At 42.7% G+C, this 23501-nt stretch overlaps 1 protein-coding gene across 1 annotated transcript in view; it reads right to left on the bottom strand.

Annotated features, from left to right (window-relative positions):
• Positions 1-8256: 8256 nt before the first annotated feature.
• The window catches only part of ltbp1 (latent transforming growth factor beta binding protein 1), a gene marked incomplete at its 5' end in the record, with an annotated part of 104751 nt that continues 89506 nt past the window's right edge, over positions 8257-23501 (bottom strand). The window contains 10 exons of the mRNA XM_079229823.1: positions 8257-8794; positions 8868-9017; positions 10700-10864; positions 13444-13620; positions 14041-14181; positions 16586-16714; positions 18145-18234; positions 18754-18915; positions 19693-19830; positions 23225-23353. Coding sequence (XP_079085949.1) covers positions 8616-8794; positions 8868-9017; positions 10700-10864; positions 13444-13620; positions 14041-14181; positions 16586-16714; positions 18145-18234; positions 18754-18915; positions 19693-19830; positions 23225-23353 — 1460 coding nt within the window. The 3' untranslated portion in view covers positions 8257-8615. The remainder of the gene's footprint in view (positions 8795-8867; positions 9018-10699; positions 10865-13443; positions 13621-14040; positions 14182-16585; positions 16715-18144; positions 18235-18753; positions 18916-19692; positions 19831-23224; positions 23354-23501) is intronic.

Below are 23501 nucleotides of genomic sequence, written 5' to 3'. Positions count from 1 at the left end.
TGACTAACTAACATTCACACTGATGGGAGGAGCTACCATGAAGGAACCACCTGTCCATCAGGACTAACTAACATTCACACTGATGGGAGGAGCTACCATGAAGGAACCACCTGACCATCAGGACTAACTAACATTCACACTGATGGGAGGAGCTACCATGAAGGAACCACCTGTCCATCAGGACTAACTAACATTCACACTGATGGGAGGAGCTACCATGAAGGAACCACCTGACCATCAGGACTAACTAACATTCACACTGATCTGAAGACGAGACAAGCTTCCAGAACACACTTTGAACACAGGAAGTCTGGATGAGAACCAAGTTAGCCGAAGATTCCCAGGTTCAAGCCCTGGCTCTCCTATACTTCATGACGCTTAAAGAACACACATTACTGCGTCCACTGAGGAACATCACAGATGCACATTTCATATCCAGGAACTCACACACAATAGACAGTATAACAGTTCAGCACATCGACCACACACTGTGTAAACACACACTGTGTACACACCCAGCCAGAAGCTTTGTCTGAGGCCGCTTGAAGACCTTCAAGGTGGCAGAGCAGTGGACACGGTGTCCTCACTCCAGAGCCGCTACCGCACACATTAGGAATAGGAATAATCCCGTATTAGTCCCACAGTGGGGAAATGCATTCTCTGCATTTGACCCATCCTCAGTATGTTAAGGAGCAGTGGGCCCCTAGTGAAGCGCATAGGGAGCAATAGAAGGAAGAGAGCAAAGACTCCTGTCTTAACTCACAAAGGAAAAGTCCTGCTGCCCTCATGCCTCACACGCTTTAATACTTTAACACGTCTGGAACCTTATCTCTGCACATCTCTCAGATCAGAGATCACAAACCATCATCGGTGTGAACCCCAAACTAACGTTGAGAAGGCATGGCGCTTTGTGTTTATTAATAGATGCGTTGTAGTGTCATGACCCGACAGTGAACTAAGAGAAAAGCATAAAGGAAGCGCCGTGTGAATGTTTGGCACTAAGTGTTGTGTCACAGGTGAGTTATGTGCTGCACTGCTCTCCTCATAGGAGACGCTGATTGTACTCATGGTAACCGGCTATCACTGCCCAGTGTGAAATACCTAGCTTAGAATCATATCTATTTCTATACCACAAGACAGCCAAACACACACAATGTGACCGAGACAAGTATCCCTCTGAATATCTGGCAGGTCAGTAACAAGACAAGCGAGATGTCACATGATCCACATCCAAACCAGCACCATGCTATCAGAGACATTACATCCACACTACAGCTGTATGAAAACATGCAGGACGTCACTACTGATGTCAGCGTGGTGTTAAATGTTGATGCTTTACATTCAAACATTGCACCTTACCTCAGCCAAGATCTACCAGCAGACCACATGGATCCTTTCACACATGTTCATGTATAGATCCACTCTCCGGCTCTTCAAATCCACATTAAAACCCAGATCCAGCAGGGTCCGAACGGCTGGTCCCGACCCAGCATAGTGTCCTTTGTCTGCCTCAGATACAGCAGGCCCACTGCTGCGCTCGGCCAGCGCTGGTCCCAGTGTCGGAGTTGTTTGTCTGAATGGCCGCTAGACTTCCTTCAATTCTTTCCCAACATAGTTTTCCTGCCTGTGTTGGTTGGTTTCCCTGCACTGAGCTAAATATAGGGACCACACAAGGTAAAGTGGAAAAGAGCAGAGCAGGAAATGTATCACAATATGCCTGTGCACACATTCTGTTTGCTTCTGTGTGTCTTCCTGTCTGAAACCCCAACAACGCGCATGGTAACTTTGTTAGTGTCCAGCGGAGCACGACCTCCAGCTCTCAGTTGAAGGTTATCGTGTGTGTGTGTGTAACTTGTGCAGCTATCTTTGTGAGGACAAAGATAGCTGTTTTTGAAAAGTGAGGACATTTCTGAAAAGTGAGGACATTTTGTCCCGTCCTCACTGAGGGGCGGAGCTTCAAATGCCTGTTTGAGGGTTCAGACTTGGTTTTCAGGTTGAGGTTAAATGGAATGCATTATGTCAATGAGTGTCCTCACACAGATAGAAGTACTAGGTTGTGTGCGTGCATGTGTGTGTGTGTGTGTGTGTGTGTGTCCACATTGTCGCTCTGTGCTTGTGTAAGAGGGTCAACCCATCCCATATTCCCCTCTAATGACGTGGTACACATTGTTTTGTCTCATAGCTTCTAAAAATGTCTGCCTAAACAAAAACACTGAGAGCACATCCTGCTGCCTGGCTGGACAAAAAGAATTGAACTCAGACTGTATTGTCTCTCACAGTTTTTCCACAAAGGGCCTCATGACAGCTTCTGTGGAGACGCTGGAATTCAGCTTCATTTACAGTAATTTAAGGTCAAAGGGAGACAAGTTGACAGATCTCCTGATTGATGAATTGGGTCATGTCATGTGTACGTAACAGAGACAACCCCAATATTACCACATGATTCCTGGACGTTTCCTACAGCCTCCCATAACTAAAACATTGCCCTGGCGGTGCTGAAGATGCTTTATCCACATTTAAACTGTCAAAGGATCAGCCTAGATGGGTCGTCAACAGAAGGAACTACAGGCGTTGTGACCTCGCTGTTAAGCATGTTAAGACTCTTGACCGTGGCCACACACACACACACACACACACACACACACACACACACACACACACACTCTCTCTCTCTCTCTCTGCTGGAACCTTCAGTTGAACTGTTTAGTTTATCATTCAACTTCTGATCCTTTTATTGTTAGGAACAGAAGTAACAAGCCAACGTTCCTGAAATCAAAAGGACACAACTAGAAAAGGACTGGAGATGAAACTTGAACTACACAATCACAATTATGTGATAGTGAGTTGTATTTAAAGAGCAAGCAGAAAATCATCAAAATGACCATTGTACATGTAATTTATGCTTTGACCACATGTGTATTTTCCTTCACTAGTCAACCTAAAGTATTGCTGTTATTTCTTATAAATGTTCTTCATCATCAAGCATCGACAAACTTGATCCACAGAAAAAGTTCTACAGGGCAGTTTGGTCTCTGAGCAGTGCTGCGTAGAAACACTTCAAAACATACAAAGTCCACAGGATCCTACTTTGTAGCAAAGATTGTTGCAAAATATGTAATATTTATATATATATAATGTAAAAGTACCTCTACATTACCTCCTAAATACAGCGGCTGTGAGAATATGTGTGAGTTTAGCAGTTTAAAGACACGGTTCAGTTCTCCAGGGACGAAACCATCAGGACGCCTTACCTTCCTCACTGGGACCCAACATCACTGCAGGTGACCTCTGAATCACTGCAGGTGACCTCTGCCGCGCGGACCATAATCCCGTATTATCAATGCTCGCCAATGATAGTCAAAATGAACTTCAAGTGCTGCAGGTGAACTCTCTGTCTCCAATAACTTCCACAAACTCTCTCCCTCACTTGTTCACCCACAGTCTATTAATAGATTCAGAGTTTACTGGAAACAAGGCGGGCAGCGCTGCAGATATCACGGAGCAGCCTTGTGACAGGGACCGAGGGGAGGAGCAGGCGTAATCTCATCCAGATGGAAAATGAACATGTTCCTCTGATTGACTCCACTGTTGAACGGTCTCATTAAGAATGCACAGGTGCAATATGCTAACACTTATTGAAATAAGTATTATGAGCAATGTGGCGGCACAGACATGTTAGCTGGTGCTCTTTGCATTGCAGACAGTTTTTATCAGGAAAACTAAAATATAGTTTATTCTTTCTTTCAATCATTTTATTTTCAGTTTATACAGGTCACTAAAACAAATAAAAAAGAATAAAAACAATACATCACACAGCATAACAATGAACTATACGAACAATCAAGAAAACAACACAGACATAAATCCTCATCCTTCATATTTAACCTGCTATAACAATTAAATATGAATGAATATTGTGCACTTAACCCTTCGGGGGTCCCTTGGACCCCGAAGTTGTAAACCCTCCTGCGTACAACCATTTTATTTTCAGTTCATACAAACACGCCAAATGTCCCCCAAGAAGAATTATAGAAAAAACATGACAGTCAGACACAGTGACAGGCAAAAAGTAAAAGAAAAAAGTTTAAAAAAACTGCAGAAATGTAGATAATGAACCTCCATAATATACCTGTCATAACAATTGCATCATAATACATATTGTGGACTTATCATTTCACTGGATCACAAGGTTTCAAAGCCTCTTCGTATGATTTTGACAACAGATGTTTTGGTGCTGTCTAGCCATTACATTATGACATCATTGCATCATTACATTTCATTTCATTTCATTTGATCCAAAGCGACTTACATGTTTGCTGCATACACCGTAGACACAGCAACGGGGAGCAGTTAGCCAATGCTGTAAGATTGATAAGCATAAAGACGTCCTCTCACACCTTCTTAATGAGGTGAGGCAGCGTACAGACCTGGAGACACTGGAGGGGATTGAGTTTAATAGGACTTTGTATTATGGAAGATATTTGGTTACCAATTTCAACCCAAACGTGATGCCAACATGCTGCTTACACCTCAAACATACGCTGGAACAGTAGTTATCATTTATGTATAATAAGTTTCCTGGGATTTGTAATTACTAAATATTCTTCAGCTATTTAACATGATTGTTTCCATAGTGATCAGTGATTGTAGTTTTAAGGTCCCGTTCCCATGGTTGCCTGCTGCTCTGAGTACTTATCTTACTTAAGCAGAACAGTTTTTGGTAAATTAGAGTCTCTCTCTGCTCTGGTCCCGGATTCTTCCTCATATTGGGCTACAGAGTTTAAATTAAAAGAACTGTATTGTAGCCCGTACTCATCCTGAAGTTGATTAAACAATTCAACCAGGGTCAACACAAGAAGGAATACTATTGGGGTTATTAACAATCGATGCATAAAAAGTATCTTCTGTTGATAGAAAACACCTTGTACACACTAATCCATGTGAATCAAGTTGTCATAGTGCATAGAGGCGGTCCAGATCCATCAGCTCAACTCACCTCAGGATGGTGTCTGAGACTCCATTGGTTAGAGATATGGATTCCCAGATATTTAAAGCCATTGTGAGACAAATCACATGGCGATGTTATAATGTTATCTGGCTCTCTACTGCCTCCAAGTGGCAGGGCAGTAGATTTACCCACGTTGATCTTATAGCAGAGAATCAACCAAACTCATTGATTCCTCCTAGCACAGAGGGAATTGATTGTTTAGGGTCGTGGAGAAATATCAATATATCATCCGCATACGACGAAATAATAAATCTTAATACCATTAACATGTGGGAGTGTTCTAACAGCCTCGGCTAGAGGTTAAACAGCAGTGGAAAACAGAATTAGAGAATGATAGTTCTTCTTAATATATATGTATTTGCACTTCATTATTATTATTATTATTATCTGTAGATACTTTATCTGTTGGACAGGAGAGAAACGGTTTTCAACTCCTCTGTATGTTTGGCACAAGAAAGACAATAAAGCTGACTTTGACTTTGAAGTGGGGACAGCAAGCGACCTTGAAATATCTTTGAATTCTTTATATATTTCTAGAGGAAAGCCCTCTGCGTGATGTCATCGATACCTTCCTGTATCTCTGCAAATGTAAACGGATTATTCTAAGCTTAAGGTTTAAATGTTCCAAATAAGCACTGACCAGGCCACCAGGAGCCTGTTAAAACACATGTTGTCCCCCATCACAATAATAATACTTTAATGGGGTTAAAACAGTGAAGGAATTATTACAGCATGCAAATCCTATTTCAACACAACATTTAAGTCCCTTTGTGTCTGTGTTGTGAAATACAGACACAAAGCTAAAAAGAAGATGGATATTATGGATATGAAACTTTTGCCAGGAACACGTGATTCATTCCTGATCATCAATATATATATATATACATATATATATATATATATATATATATATATATATATATATATATATGTATATATATATAACAAATCACTCCAAAGCTTTTGTTTAAGTTGTTCATAACTATAACAATCTGATCTGAATGAAGTCTAAGACTGAACGAAGCATCGGGGTTTGGTCTACGTTACATTTATACCATTTAAACAAGTGGAAGATATTAAGACATGCATATGAATCAGAGTATCATTTGTATTGACAATCTTTCACAATTTGTTCAAATGTAAAAAGGCAAACGTAGTGAGAAATATGAATATGACCAATACATGATGTCTCAAACAGTAAAAACTGAAAGGCAATGCAAAAATCCCAATTTGTGGTTTATTACCAAGGGGTTTAATGTACACTATAGTATGAATTCATAGAAAAAGCTATTTATTCATGTACAAATACAAATACATCAGCCTCTTTTGTTTAAATGTACACATTCCTCCTCTCCATCGCTGGCCCATAGCAGCTTTACAACCTGGCAAGACTTTGCAGTAAAACGCAGATAAGAGAATTATGAAAAATAAAAATGCATTTCAGTCATCTCAACATATATGATAAAGGAAAGAAGGAAGCAATACCAGGAAACTTAACGTCTTTCAGTTCTGTGTGAGACACGGGCATTGTGTTCTGTCCCAGAGAATAAGTAGTTTATGATTGCATTTCAGCATTCTTACAAAACAGAGACACAAGGCAACAAAGAGCGCACTCAAAAGGCTTACATTCGCTTAGAACATCAACATGTGCATATTCAAGGGTTTGGTGATTCTTTAAGGCAGTGGATGCAATGGAGGAAGAGAGGGAGCAGACAGTCGGCCTCTTCACAGAATTAAATATCCACAATCAGTGTGACTGCGTAGACAAAAACAGCTGATCCCCCAGCACTCGTCCGTGGGGTTTGTCGACACGTTAAATGAGCAAAACGGCCTCTAACACACATACAATACTACTTAAGAACAAAATAAGACATAAACTTAGAAAAGCAACAGACAAAACATATACTTTTTTACAATGATGTGTTTCTATCCTCCACACAGGCACCTGATAGGAGATTAAGTTGAATCTTCATCTCAAGTAAATGACTCGTTGTTTCATGAAGCGTGTATGTTGTACAGTGCAGGATACATGGGCTTTGATTAAGTAAGTGTGTGTGTGTGTGTGTGTGTGTGTGTGTGTGTGCGTGTGTGTTGTATTTCTATACTTTAAGGACCAAATGTCTCTTGAAGCTCTTGAAGACTGATCCGCACCTCTTTGAGTCAAAATGTAGTAAGATGAGGATAAGGTTCACGGAAAAGTAGTTTGGCTTTAATTTAGCTTGATTTTAACGATTACAATTTTAAATGCATAAAAGCATAATGAACTAAACTTAACATGACTCATCAGGGACTCCATCAAATGTTGAGCTCAGTAAGAAAGTGATTTTGTACTCAGGGAGGACGATAAAGACGTTGCTAGAACTTTCATGGGGATTCTTTCAAGCTAACGTACGAGCTAAGCTAGCTCGAGGGATGCTAACGTACTGACGTTAGCATCACGTTAGTGCACGTTAGTCATGCACGTTAGCATGCACGTTAGCATGACGTTAGCATTGTCTTTGGTGATGCCCAAAGACAACGTAACGTGCACGTTAGCATGCACGTTAGCATGACGTTAGCATTGTCTTTGGTGATGCCCACCTTCTCTTTAGCGCCATCATCAGGTCAATTTATTTTAACGTGTCCAATTCTTTGGTTTATGACTAAGCAACAAGCACAACAGTCCTTCAGCCTGAGCTGCGAATTAAATGTTGTGCTTTTTAAATCAAATACTAGCATTCAAACACGTGAAAACTAAAACAGTAAACATGCTAACATTTGACCTCCATGAGGCTGTGGACTCATCGGCTGAGTCTAAAATCACTCTCTGCCGGCTCACCACGTCTACCCTTTGCCATTCTATGTGATTCTCTGAATATTAATGCCCTCCAAACGTTCTTTTGACAACCTGCTTTTAGCCAAACATGTTTTTATTGATATATGAAGCTGTGGTGCGGCGCGGCCAACATTCTCCGTTAGAGAGCAGACATCACATCTTCCACCAAACTCCTGGAAAGATCGCAACCAAAATGTCAAACCTTTTTGTTTTACCAAAGAGAGCAGAGCAACAGCGTCCTCTGAAAGTTCATAAAGAATTATACTATTATATTTTCATTTATCTTCTTTTTAAAATTAGGTCTTAACATTGGGAGTACTTTATAATATATAGGACAGGTTTAATAATAACAAAATATCCACATTGGAAAAAAACTAAAATGATGAAAATCACAATACAACAGTGAAAAATGAATCCAAAGGGTTGTAGAGCAGAAGAATACAGGAAGTGAATACAAATACATAACCTGGAGATCTGGATTAGTTTTTAAATAATGGAGTAAAATAAGAATACGAATTATATTAATTCAAAGGCAAGGTTTAAGGTTTATGTTTGATTTAGGCTTTGGGCATTTTTACACGCCGTGATTGCGTCATATTACCCGAAAACCTCAAACTATCCTCAAGGTCAGGTTTGGGGATTTATGAGTGCTGCTGGACACGTTAACCAAACCAGAGAGCTCAACTTTAAGTTTAGCGTTGAGTTTTGTTTGCAGTGGCTGAATGTCGTGGACGTCCTCACAAGTATAGTAATGCAAGCTTGTGCGTGTGGCTTTAGTGTCTCTGTCGCCCCCTAGTGTCGGTCCATGCTCCCTGATGTTTGGTGCGTCGCCGCCGCCACACAGTAGTTGGGTTTGTCCGAGGCGGTGAAGCCCGGCAGACACACACACTGATAGGAGCCCACTGTGTTGATGCACTTTGCGTTCTTACACAGCGACATCCGGTTGTTCAGCTCCGAGCACTCGTTCACGTCTGTGGACAGAGGACAGGTGTGACGGGGGTTTGAAAGGTTATGCTGTGTTTCTCTCTGTTCTAGCCCTCTTACCAACGCAGGCCATGCGGGACAGGTCCAGGGTGAAGCCGTCGAAGCAGTCGCAGGTGTAACCCTCCTGGACCCGGACGCAGCGGCCGTTCTCACAGCCGTCCAGGATCCCACACTCCTCCGCCCGCAGACCCTCAAAGGCCTTGAATGGATCTGCAGCAGAAAAAGACAAAGCGACCCCAGGACTGCCGTTTAAGCTCGTGACACCGCCATGATATTCTGCACATCCGTCAGGTAATTCTGCATGCTTTTAATTCTGCATACTTTTAATTCTGCATACTTTTAATTCTGCATACTTTTAATTCTGCATACTTTTAATTCTGCATGCTTTTAATTCTGCATGCTTTTAATTCTGCATACTTTTAATTCTGCATACTTTAAAGGCGGCACTTTGGCGAAATGTAAACGGATACAGGCCAAAGAGAAACATGTAGTTTGAGTTAGAGGTTGACCCACGTTATACCGAACACCGTGGAAACTGTCGTTCCAAAATGTAAACCATGTTTATCCCCTGAATAAAATGAAGACCGTGAACAATTACAGTAGTTTATCAACACAGGAAGTAGGGAACATGGTTCCTAGCGTCTGGCTTTGATCCTCACAACAGGAGTTTCTCATGCTGTGTCCTCTGTCCTCGTGTCTCTCTCTCCATCCCTTCCCTCTGACACAGCGGAGGTTTTATTGCCGGTCATCAATCATTAAAAGTTGTATTTTTTTATCGTAACTATAGTTGCTATATTTTAATTTAATGTATAACATAGATCTATATGTTAAGAGTATCTGTGTGAAGTTTGGCTTTGATTGAGTGAAGTTAAGTATTTTTAATAATGAAAGGAACTCCTTCTAATCTGTTGTTAGTTGTATTGCCACTAGATGGCAGCAAAGCGCTGCGAAATGAAAACCAGTCTGTGTTTGTCATCAGAGAAGATGAACCTGCATATTTAACATGATACTCAATAATAATTTGCTCTGTAATTCATAGTCTGCTTCACTCAAATACATTTGTAAAACTCATAACTGTCAAACTCAGAGTGATACACCAGTTAATTAGGTACACTGAACCTAAATAAGGCGCTCTGAAGCAGCGCAGCAATAAATCAATACATCAATAAATCTATACATCAATACATCAATAAATCTATACATCCTGCCTGTACTCCATGAGGGTTCAACTGTATATTTATTTATATACATGAGAGTTTGTGCTGAGAGTTCATTATAATATCTTGTCCACCCAATTTCTGTAATCTGTAATCCCTGTTATTTTGGTCAACGCCAATTCTTAGTAAGAAAAACACCTTTTAATATGCTTCAAAAGATAAATATTTAAGATAAGATCTAATAAAATAGTCCTTTATTAGACCTGCAGTGGGGAAATTGCAGGATTACAGCAGCAAGAGACACAAATAAAAACAAGTAAAATAAATAAACAGTAATAAACCAGTAAATAATCTATAATAGCAGTATTATATATATATATATATATATATATATATATATATATATATATATATATATATATATATATAAAATAATAAAATATTTAAAAGGCCATACATTGTCAATAAGCTTCGAAACAACATTTCACAAAAAAGAAAATTGAGAACCGGTTGAGAGCCTCTTCCTTCAACTGCCTCCTGGATGAACTGATTAATGTTGGTTCTATACAAATGTGTGGTCATAATGCTGTGTGTGTGTGTGTGTGTGTGCGTGTGTGTGTCTGTGTGTGTGTGTGTGTGCATGCGAAAAAAGTGAGAATACCGAGGCCCAGTGAGAATCCTGTGTCTCGGTGTTCTTCCTCTGTTACTATGAAGAAGCATGAATACAATACTCACGCTCCCTGTTGTCGTAGAAAGGCAGCTCGGCCCGCTGCTCGGCCCGCTGCTCGGCCTGCTGGGAGTAGTCTGGGCTCGCTTCATATTTGTGGACCGGGCCGGCGACGAGGGCGTCGTGACCGTACGCCCGCCGCCCGCCAAGGTTACACATGGACGCGTAATCCTCTGAGAGACAGACAACGCAGTGAATAACACGTGGAGAGCAATGAGGAGCAGATCTGAACTCTCATTCATCACCGCATCATGTTTCTACTGGTGGAGCAGAAGCAGCAGCAACTGGGGAGGATTGATGGTGAAAGTGAGTGACAGGGGGGCAATATTACAATGAAATGAATACAATTCTAAATGCAGTTAAACTCATCACATACATCAGGGCCACACTCACAATTTTTAAAACCCACCTATCTTTAGACCTCTGCTCGAAAATGTCATCCCCAAACTAACAAAGGTGTATCTCTGCAACCACTAGGGCTGTTTGAATAATGCTGGTGTTATGATACAAGAGTATAATGAGAGGTGTGTGTTGAGATGTGTAAATATCAGTCTATATATTGCTGGTTATGAGTAAATGAAGAAGTGAATTATGCAGTTTTTATAGCAATATCTGCCATAGAGCCATATGGGCTCCACAGTTTTCAACGGGTTTTAAGTCATCAAGTTTTTATTTGAGTCTTAGCAGTAAAGATATGAATGAAATTATATTTTAGAGAGTAAATGAAGTTTGTCTTGGTTCTATTTAATACGGCATCCTGAAGGCTTCTGGAACCCAAAGACAATGGAGGTCAAATGTAGAGTCTCAAGACAAACACTTGGGCTTTGGTTTTAATGCTTGCAGCTTCCAACTGTGTATTACATTACTTTATTAAAATTAACATGAGAACTGGCCTGTAATGTAAACAGCCTGTTTCCATGGTGAGTTCCTTTTTGATTCTGTGTGTGTGTACCGGTGGTTCTGGGTGTGTGTGTGTGTGTTTACCGGTGATTCTGTGCGTGTGTGTGTGTGTACCGGTGATTATGTGTGTGTGTGTACCGGTAGTTCTGTGTGTGTGTACCGGTGATTATGTGTGTGTGTACCGGTAGTTCTGTGTGTGTGTACCTGTGTGTGTGTGTGTGTGTGTGTGTACCAGCGGTTCTGGGTGTGTGTGTGTGTACCGGTGATTCTGTGTGTGTGTGTGTGTGTGTACCCGTGGTTCTGGGTGTGTGTGTGTGCCTGTGGTTCTGGATGTGTGTGTGTGTGTGTGTGTGTAACCGTGGTTCTGGTTGTGTGTGTGTGTGTGTACCCGTGGTTCTGGGTGTGTGTGTGTACCTGTGGTTCTGGGTGTGTGTGTGTGTACCCGTGGTTCTGGGTGTGTGTGTGTACCTGTGGTTCTGGGTGTGTGTACCCGTGGTTCTGGGTGTGTGTGTGTGTACCCGTGGTTCTGGGTGTGTGTGTGTACCTGTGGTTCTGGGTGTGTGTGTGTAACCGTGGTTCTGTGTGCGTGTACCTGTGGTTCTGGGTGTGTGTGTGTACCTGTGGTTCTGTGTGTGTGTGTAACCGTGGTTCTGGGTGTGTGTGTGTACCTGTGGTTCTGGGTGTGTGTACCCGTGGTTCTGGGTGTGTGTGTGTACCCGTGGTTCTGGGTGTGTGTGTGTGTGTACCTGTGGTTCTGGGTGTGTGTGTGTACCTGTGGTTCTGGGTGTGTGTACCCGTGGTTCTGGGTGTGTGTGTGTACCTGTGGTTCTGGGTGTGTGTGTGTGTTTACCGGTGATTCTGTGTGTGTGTGTGTGTGTGTGTGTGTACCGGTGGTTCTGGGTGTGTGTGTGTGTTTACCGGTGATTCTGTGTGTGTTTACCGGTGATTCTGTGCGTGTGTGTGTGTGTACCGGTGATTATGTGTGTGTGTACCGGTAGTTCTGTGTGTGTGTACCTGTGTGTGTAAGTGTGTGTGTACCAGCGGTTCTGGGTGTGTGTGTGTGTACCGGTGATTCTGTGTGTGTGTGTGTGTACCCGTGGTTCTGGGTGTGTGTGTGTACCTGTGGTTCTGGATGTGTGTGTGTGTGTGTGTGTGTAACCGTGGTTCTGTGTGTGTGTGTGTACCTGTGGTTCTGGGTGTGTGTGTGTGTGTGTAACCGTGGTTCTGTGTGTGTGTGTGTGTGTACCCGTGGTTCTGGGTGTGTGTGTGTACCTGTGGTTCTGGGTGTGTGTGTGTACCTGTGGTTCTGGTTGTGTGTGTGTGTACCCGTGGTTCTGGGTGTGTGTGTGTACCTGTGGTTCTGGGTGTGTGTACCCGTGGTTCTGGGTGTGTGTGTGTGTACCCGTGGTTCTGGGTGTGTGTGTGTGTGTAACCGTGGTTCTGTGTGTGTGTGTGTGTGTACCCGTGGTTCTGGGTGTGTGTGTGTACCTGTGGTTCTGGGTGTGTGTGTGTACCCGTGGTTCTGTGTGTGTGTGTGTGTACCCGTGGCTCTGGGTGTGTGTGTGTACCTGTGGTTCTGGGTGTGTGTACCCGTGGTTCTGGGTGTGTGTGTGTACCCGTGGTTCTGGGTGTGTGTGTGTACCCGTGGTTCTGGGTGTGTGTGTGTGCCCGTGGTTCTGGGTGTGTGTGTGTACCTGTGGTTCTGGGTGTGTGTGTGTACCTGTGGTTCTGGGTGTGTGTGTGTACCCGTGGTTCTGGGTGTGTGTGTGTACCTGTGGTTCTGGGTGTGTGTGTGTACCCGTGGTTCTGGGTGTGTGTGTGTACCCATGGTTCTGGGTGTGTGTGTGTGTACCTGTGGTTCTGGGTGGACACAGAGCACAGTCCATGCCCCAGGCCTCTCCGTGCAGACAGCAGCACTCTGTGTACGTCGTCTTCCTGTCTGGACCCAGCGGCCGCGTGCAGGTCATGGAGTCTGTGACGGTCTGCCAGCAGATCCCCATGTAGTCCACCTGCTGGTCCCCATGCTGGTCTGCACACACACACACACACACACACACACACACACACACACACACACACACACACACACACACATACGCAATTATTTATTTAGGAAATTACACAATAAAGAAAATGCATGCAAGTATGTGCAGTGTATATACGTTATTATTAATTACCAGTGAGGGCAGCTAAAAGCTTCTGTAATATTAATGAGTAAGTATTTTAGATTAGATCTACTTTTTTGTACTGAATGTAATGAACGGTTTACTGAGATTGTATTTCTGAGGGAGCATCATGTACTCAAAGTATTAATGATAAGCAAGAAACTGGTTTTGGGCCCAAAGTTTGAGATTCTTTTTGGCTGAAATATTGCAAAGATTTGACCAATTCCAGAACTTCCTGGAGAGACCTTTTGAGAAGGTGTGATGGGCAGAAGCGTGTTTCTCACCGGCCACCTCTGGGAGGAAGACGCAGCGGTTGCTACTGGGGTCCAGCAGCATGGGGTGTGTGCAGAAGCACATGTATGAGCCGTCAGTGTTCAGACACTGGCCTCCAGCACACGCAGACTCGTCCTCACACTCATCGATGTCTACGGAAAAGAAGAGCAATAACAATCACTTTCTGCACGTCAGCTGCACACATATGAACTATTGAGATCTAGTAATTCAACAGGTATCAACTGGTCTGCTGGTTCATGCACTGGGCCCTGTTTCTCGTACCTGGCTAAACAAAGTCAAGCAAATGTCCTAATCTCCATCTTAAATTAGCGAGATGATTGACATCAGGCTCTCTGGGTTTCTTCACGGCTGATCCGTGCTGAAACGTCTCGTTAATTCTATCCAGACGTCAGTCATCTGGATGAATGCGCCCGCTCCTCTTCAGAAGGGATAATAATGGAGCACTGACACCACCATGTTCTAACAGTACAATGGACAATAAACTCAGAGGAACCTCTTTTTATTTCTCTACTGAGAAGCAGGAGATGATCATGAAGGCATATGAGGAAGTCAATACCGTAGTCATTCACAGCAAACGCGTTGCGAATATTCCAACGTTTTTGCAACATTGTTGCCTTAAACGCAACTTTAACAGCGCCCCCACTGAGAGACATAAGCGTCGCAAATATATCAGACAAGTTAAATGCGTCAGTGTTGAGAAAATGTATCGGCTAATTTGAAGTGTTTCATCACCCAAATCAATCAGATTATATTTACGAATAAATATATACTTATGAGGATATATGTACTGTATGCACGTATATATCATGTATTATATATGTGTACATGAGTTTGAATATGTGTATGGGCGGATCAGTATGTATGTATTATTCATAATCAGAAATCCAATCAATTGAAGCAGTGAAAATAAATTATGTGTGATTCTCTGTATTCTTATCACGATCACCTTAATCATGTTCTACAATAATGATATGTATGGTGTACTAATAGCACTGCCATATAATTATGAGTGCTTTCAACACATCCATAAGTTTCTTAAGAGCTAAATAAACTTAAGAACAGCGGCATGCAGCGGCTGATAGTCTGTGTCTGAGACGGCGATCAGCTGCGCCTGTGGTGATCAATGTCCGCGTCTCGAGAAGCTCTCTAAATAAATTATTTCTTGCCGGCAAAATCTATATCGCCGCGTACAGGAAGTCATGATAATGTAAAGGATGGATCCTGGCCATCTGAAATAACTCTCTCCCTATAAAACTAATATAATAATATCGCTCCTTCATCAATGAGGAAGGGAGCTGCCTTTTTTGTCCGTGAGAGTGTCCAGCTTATCCAGTGAATTTCAGTAAGCCTGCCCGGGAGCAGGTTTAAATTTTTGGATGTGTTGCTATGGTGATTTATCTAAGCTTGCTTCGAGAAACCGAGAAAGCCTGACCTACGTCATCTTATCCTGACAATTAGCCGCTAACTCAGTAAGCCAGGTACGAGAAACAGGGCCCTGGTCTGCTGGTTCATGCACTGGTCTGTTAGTTCATACACTGGTCTGCTGGTTCATACACTGGTCTACTGGTTCATGCACTGGTCTGTCTGGTTCATGCACTGGTCTGCTGGTTCATACACTGGTCTACTGGTTCATGCACTGGTCTGCTGGTTCATGCACTGGTCTGCTGGTTCATGCACTGGTCTGCTGGTTCATACACTGGTCTGTCTGGTTCATGCACTGGTCTGCTGGTTCATGCACTGGTCTGCTGGTTCATGCACTGGTCTGCTGGTTCATACACTGGTCTGTCTGGTTCATACACTGGTCTACTGGTTCATGCACTGGTCTGCTGGTTCATGCACTGGTCTGCTGGTTCATACACTGGTCTGTCTGGTTCATGCACTGGTCTGCTGGTTCATGCACTGGTCTACTGGTTCATGCACTGGTCTGTCTGGTTCATGCACTGGTCTGTCTGGTTCATACACTGGTCTGTCTGGTTCATGCACTGGTCTGTCTGGTTCATGCACTGGTCTGTCTGGTTCATACACTGGTCTGTCTGGTTCATGCACTGGTCTGTCTGGTTCATGCACTGGTCTGTCTGGTTCATGCACTGGTCTGCTGGTTCATACACTGTTCTGTCTGGTTCATGCACTGGTCTGTCTGGTTCATGCACTGGTCTGTCTGGTTCATGCACTGGTCTGTCTGGTTCATACACTGGTCTGTCTGGTTCATGCACTGGTCTGTCTGGTTCATGCACTGGTCTGTCTGGTTCATGCACTGGTCTGTCTGGTTCATACACTGGTCTGTCTGGTTCATGCACTGGTCTGTCTGGTTCATGCACTGGTCTGTCTGGTTCATGCACTGGTCTGTCTGGTTCATGCACTGGTCTGTCTGGTTCATGCACTGGTCTGTCTGGTTCATGCACTGGTCTGTCTGGTGGACGCTCAACGTGTTGCTGCTGAGCTGCAGCCGAGAGAAACGGACATTCAAACTTGTCTGACAACTTATGAGCTGATATAATGCACACACACACTCACACACACACACACACTCCTCACCTCTGCACTCCAGCTTGACGGCGTCGTAGTCGTGGCCCGTCTTGCAGTAACACTCGTAGCTGCCCACGGTGTCCAGGCAGAAGCCTCCTTTGCAAACCTCCTGGCCAAACAGAGAGCACTCGTCTGCGTCTGAGGCAGAGAGAAGGGACACGAGCTCATGTGGGCTTTAAAGGGTCGCTGCACTGCGGCTCTATGTGGGGAAGCTGTGACATTAACATGCATGCATGTAGCATCTATGTAGCATCCATGTAGCATCCATGTAGCATTATCATACAGACAGATAGCCAGAGGGGACATTACAGCATCACTCATCCTCATAGCATCCTTATGCATTGCCTGTCTGGAGGAAACAGACACAACTAATGTTTATAATTCCTAATATACACAACAGATATGTTTTATATTTTTTATTTTACTATTAGCATTTATAGCAATGTTGTTTTGTATTCTTAATTCTAATTCTAACTGTTTTTACCTTAAGTTTATTGTAATTCTGCATGTAAGGAGGACCTAGCAAAATAAGCTTTTCATTGTACAGAGTAACTGTCTGTTATCTGTGCAGATGACAATACAAATAATGCATATATCTTGAATAGATAGTTGTTGTTTCACAGAGAACACCTTCGGGGGTCAGATCAGGATGTCCTCCAGTCTTTCCCAAAGCTTCTGACCAGCTAATAAATGTAATATTGATATTTAAACTAAGCCATTGATGTGGTTGAGGATCAAAGAGCTGCTAATGACTGCATATCAATAAACCCAACACAACACAGTGTGTGTTGCTTGTTCACAGGTTGATATTGATGGTGAGCAAACAAAGAGGAGCAACAAGAGCGCTGCGTCTCCTCTCAGACGATGATGCATCACAGCTTGTCTACATGTTCTTTCCATTCCTACGCTCCTAACAGCCCACTGGCATCATTCAAAACACCTGCTTATTATCTCTGATTCATTTTTCCAACATTGTTTTCGAAAGTACCATCTTGTTTCCTTTAAAATAGGCTTTACAAACTTCTTTGAAGATAAGTGACACTGTGGATCAGACGGCTGTCACACAGCACAGAAACACACACAACTAAACAACAGAACAACTGGATGGAGATGTTTTGGCTTCATTGTTTATTTCAAGAGGAAACCAAGAAAACACATTCTCCTTTTATAAACCCTACGAAACGTGAAAAACAATTGATTAGATTGAATATTTAAAGGTTGGCATCATACATGGACCCGGCACCTTCTCCTGATTCTTGCATCTATAAAATGTTAAATATATCTGGAATATATCAAGCTGCATGATTCATCCAACCGGCTCTCATACGGGTCAGAATCGTTTTTTCTCGCTACACCGGAACATATTTGTATTAAATCTATAATGCAGGAAACAACTGAATCAAAAGGGTCACATATCAAAAAAGATACGGTTGAACAAGATGTGATGCAGAATAGCTGTAATACCGACAGCTCTATGGAATATAACATTACTGTCTTATATTAGTGAGAATAATACAACAGTGTTCCATACAGCAGAACAGACTGTGTGACATTAAGCTTCTTCTTACCTTTGTAGCTGTCCGATGTGGGGACTCCATACAGCAAGTCTCCACTGGGGAGGAACCCTCTTCCAGATGGACACATCTCATTGAACTGGTCTGAAAGGAACCACAGGAGGTTTGGAGGTTAAGGTGAGACGAGTGTGTGTGTGTGTGTGTGTGTGTGTGTGTGTGTGTGTGTGTGTGCATACCTACAGTGTACCTACAGTATATACTGTCAGGTAAACCTCAGTCACAGGCCAACAGAGAGGTTATTAAAATGGGTAAATGTAGGTCACTGCTTCTTGACATGTTGCTACTAGAATGCCTGTGTACCAACAATAACACAACATTGCAATAGTTAGGCGACGTAAAGGATGGAACTGCGTGGGCCTAGAAGTTAGCTTAGCTTAGCATTAGATCTGGGTATTGGTACCCGACACCAAGTTGTATGGTAAGAGCTTGAACACTCCTGGCTTGTGCTAAATCATCTATCAAATCAAGCTCAACTCATGCATCCACACACGGAGAACAGGGCCCTTAACAGCACTCCCGTCCACATTACTGAGGTATGAAGAAGCTGCTCTTTAAAGCGTGCCTGGTAAGATACTATCCGCGTGCTGACCTCCTCTGACTCACCTGTGCCGTTGACGGGACAGGGATGCACCTCACAGTTGTCCCCCCACCCGGCTCCCAGGGTGCAGCAGCACTCCTGCAGGGTGACATGGCTGATCAGCACACTCTCACACAGGTTCTCATCGTTCAGGCGATAGTAGCACTCTTTACGCTCCACTGGTGTCACTGAAAGATGAATACACAGCAGGGGGCAAGGATCAGAAACACAACGTGTTACTTCCTTGGTGTGACCAAGCTCATCAAAAGCTTGTTGATATCTTATTCACGGTTCAGACACATTCTGACCAAAGGGTTCATGACTTTAAACCAAATGTCCATGACAAACATTTAGTGAACTCTGGGTGTAAACAGTAAAAAGTGAGTAAATGTATTTAAACTAACAATGAGAATACAAAGCATACAGTAAACCTTAAATGACACAAATGAATGAGACAGTAGTTTGATTAAAAGAATAAACATTTATATAGATGCCTGTATGTATGCCTGCTTGTATTCTGAGTCTTTCTTTTAAAAGCATATTCAATATTTCAAACTCAGCGTAAATGAACGACATGAACACATGAATATAACACATTTACATGACTTTTACTAAACTTTGGGGATTTTTCCAGGCCTGGAAATAACCATTTTAAAATGACATGACTTTTCCAGGTTTTCCATGAACACATCACTCGATGTACTTTAACGACACGACCTTTGGGCCGGTCATCAGAAAACTATGTCCCAAAAATGCATGATTCAGGGGATCACGTCTCTCTCTGGAGCCCCTTGAGGTATAATGTTGATATTTTGATATCATGTCATACATTAACTATATGAAGATTGCAGACCTCCATTGAATGACTTGTATGGAGAGATGATGTTTTTTGTGTGGAGAACCAGGACCACACCCTGATGGACTCCTGTTCCTAGTTAATGTCATTAGCAGAAGCTGGAGGTCACCTGTGGGGAGAGGCTCACACTTGGCGATCATGACGTTGTAGTCCTGTCCACTGGGACACATGCAGAGGAAGGAGCCGTCGGCGTTCACACACTGCGCCTCTCCACACACACCGCTCAGCATCTCACACTCATCCACGTCTGTGGAGAAGGAGCAGAAGAACATGGTGCATGTTATTTTGAATTACTTTGGTTATCGGTTATTAGCCTCTTCACAATCAGGAGGGTGCAAAAGAGCGATGCATTATGTTTCCATTGTGTACTGCGTTGGTGCTTATTGTCTTTGTGTGACAAACTCCTCATACATGTGGTCCCACTGGGCTGTTGAGTTGCAACCGGGACGTCAAAATGTCTTCGTTTTGTAGCAGCACCGTAAATTGTGCAGACATTTGGGTATTTTCTTATCTTTAAATTCACTTGGCATGTCCTGGTGCAGAGGAAGCAGCACAACTCTACTGGATGCGTTCGTGTTGCTTGGCAGTTAATCCATCAGTCTCTGCTGGTCTATGTATTAATGGGGGATGAATCAGCTGATGAATCTGCAGCAGAACTATGACTGAAATAGTTTTGGATTGGTCATGTACAAAACTGTATCTACCCATTTCTACATTTCTACTTTGATCTGGACATGCAGTGCTTATCATTTCCATAGATCTACTATGTATATCATAGTGAGCAACATTGGCAGAAGGACTTTGTACTGTAATATCTTTCCAACAAAACTCAACTGAAAAAGCCACCGTCTGCCTCTGACTGGGGATTTGTGGCATTCAAACAAAAACATTTTTCTAAGATTTTAGATTCTTTATCAGCATCAACAAATATAGTTTTGCTTCTTGATCGTGCCGTGGTGAAAGATCCCTGAAGAGAAGGCAACATCTATTTGACTTTAATTTGAGACACTTGATCCTGACCAATGGGAAGTCTGGCTGAGTCTGGAGAGGAAGCATCTTGACAAGAGCTTTTCACACCACCTCTGTGAGGTCACTGCCCCTTTCATCTGATCTAAAGACGGAACACAAATACCTCACACGAGCTCCATCTTGTAAATAGTAGATCAGGACAAAGAGGAGAGCTCTGCTGAAATGTCTTTCGTACTTTATTTATTTAAACTCAAATGACGTGAGTCCTAAGAGAAGAGCCATGTGCTGTTTGTTAAGCTGCATTCAGTCACACTACGTCACCGCTGACCTCCAAAGACAATGACAATATCTCTTCTCCTCATCCAATTCATAATTATCATTTTCCAATGAAAGAATGGAGCCCACCAAGTGGCTTCTTATCTTATTCCTGGGAGGGAAAGCTAACGTTGCTGGTAGTTGCAAAGGGACTTAACACAATAGTGTGCATAGAATATTTTGCAATACGCTTTCATCATCATCATCATCATGATCATCATCATCATCATCATCATCATCATCAGACAAAGCAGCTTGATTGTTGCTCAATGTTTCAGAGAGATGCATTTGCTTGAGATGCTGCAGTTAACAGTTGCTGAGCCAAATAAGAAAGATATCAGACTATATTTCTACTACGCCTTGGGGGAATTGAAAAAGATGAAAGAAGAGAGATGGGGAGAGAGGAAGGAGAGAGGAATCACAGGAGGAAAAGACAAGAGATAGGAGAGAGAATGAAGCAGTGAAAAAGAAAGGAGCAGGGAAGAGGAAACCACTTGGCTGATAAGAGGAATAGAGAGACACATTCTGAATGGTTAGTGGTACACCACCACTCTGGCTTTTCAAGGATTGTGTGTGTGTGTGTGTGTGTGTGTGTGTGTGTGTGTGTGTGGTAATCATAGTACAGTGACGGTCTGGCAGTGAACAAGAGGCAGCTGGCTGGACTGAACCTGGGTGGGACCCAGCAGCACGGCCAAAGGACAGATGGGAAGTGTGTGTAAGTGTGTGTAAGTGTGTGTAAGTGTGTGTAAAGGACACACTGTATCGAGGTATGTGAACAAGAGTGTGAGGGAAGTGATCCATCAGGGTTCAGCTGTGACAGTCCTTCCTGTTGGAGGAACATGGACTGGATGAGTTAGCACGGGGAAACCACAGCAGCCATTAGCTCAGGCTCTCTCCAAACCAAACCTGTTTTCAACATCAGATCCATGTATTCCTCATGTATGCCTGCAATACTTGGCTTTCAAAGATTATATGAGAGCAACAACTAAGGGGTAACAGCAGTGTTACCTGATGCATCCTATAATGTTTGAGTCCTTCCTGAAGGAGAAACCCAGGCCTTTGTGAGATGTCTTTTTGGGATTAGAAAAGAAAACGTATTTGTCCACTTCTGTACAGACGTTGCTGTTAAAATGCTTGAAGCAGTTTCCCTCTCGTTAAATGTTGACACTGCAGGGTTTGGTACATCTTGAGGTTAAAGCACTACAACACTTAAAGTGGCAGACATGTAAATACTGAAAGTTGAAGTGCAGTTGAGAAAGAATTGCTAAAGGAAGTTGATGTTTCCGTCTTTGTGGAGCTGTTACAAGCAGTTAGAGGTCAGTGGAAGTTCCTGGTGTTTGTTGAAGTGTAAGAATAAGTAGAAGCGTTCACTTCCCCACCTCTATCAGAATCTCTCCAACACATCTGAGAAGATGACTTCACAGTAAAAGTCTTCACCCAGATGCAGTGATGGAGACATGGTTGCTCTCCAGCAATGTGATGTTGTGTGTTTCTGCTGTTTGTTTAGTCGTTACTGAAGGTGCACCAGTGTGTCTCCTCTTGCATCTCTACTCATTAAACAGCATTGGTGGAAGTCTTTGGTGAAGCCGTCCCTCATGTTAATTAGAGCTCACATTCTGGAACAATACAACTGCAATACGGACATTGGAAAGTAATATTATGGTACTGTTATTATAGGTAAAGAATAGAGCTTATCTATTCATATTTATGAATTACAAACTTTACTGCATTTCAACGCAGACAAAAATAATAAAGTACGAGAATTTCTATTATTGATATATATTATGTTTATGTTTTCATCAGAGAAAGGTGCCTCTTCATGTGGTGGATGAACACAATTTCAACAATAAACAATATTTATATTGAATGAACATCTGTTGTAACACAGCGTGGCTTTGGATTCTTTCTTGTGTGCTTGAGAAGCATTTTTCAAGCAGTTTATACAAAACAAGCAATTTTAAGGCCAGTGATTGGTGTATTTTCATTTTACAACGTTCTGGAGTTATTGGGAGATTTTTGGGACGACAGAAGGCCAAAAACATTCTGCACACAAAGGCGTCTTAATGCATCTCTGCAGTGGGACAATTCATTCAATTTAGGTAAACTGCAGACGCCGCCATCTTGGAATGAACCTTTTTATAGTTAAATGTGTCTAAATGTGTCTGACTGATGCTCTACGTCTGTTGTGGGACGTTGTGCTGCTTGTTGGTCCTTAAACAAAGGAAATGACTAAACTAATGCACTAAGATAGAACTTCACTGTTAGCAACGATTCTAAGTATGCGGTGGTCTTATTGTGCAAATACACAAATACACAATACACTACAGGACTTCCAGCCTAATATACTCATCACTTACCCACGCAGTCCTGGCCGTCCTGGGACTGCTGGTAGCCCTGCTCACACAGGCACTGGAAGGACCCCAGTCTGTTCTCACAGAAGCCTCGAGGGCCACACAGAGTCTCGTTGAGCCCACACTCATCAATATCTGGAGACAAGACAAGTCAAACAGGGTTTTTATGAGTTTTCCACGACTTTAAACCAAATGTCATGACAAACATTTAGTGAAATCTGGGTGTAAACAGTAAAAAGTGAGTAAATGTATTTAAACTAACAATGAGAATACAAAGCATACA

Source organism: Taurulus bubalis (genome assembly GCF_910589615.1).
Source record: "Taurulus bubalis genome assembly, chromosome: 14".
NCBI classification, from domain to species: Eukaryota; Metazoa; Chordata; class Actinopteri; order Perciformes; family Cottidae; genus Taurulus; species Taurulus bubalis.
The sequence above is the reverse complement of the archived record's forward strand: the minus strand, read 5'-3'. Positions and strand labels throughout refer to the sequence as shown.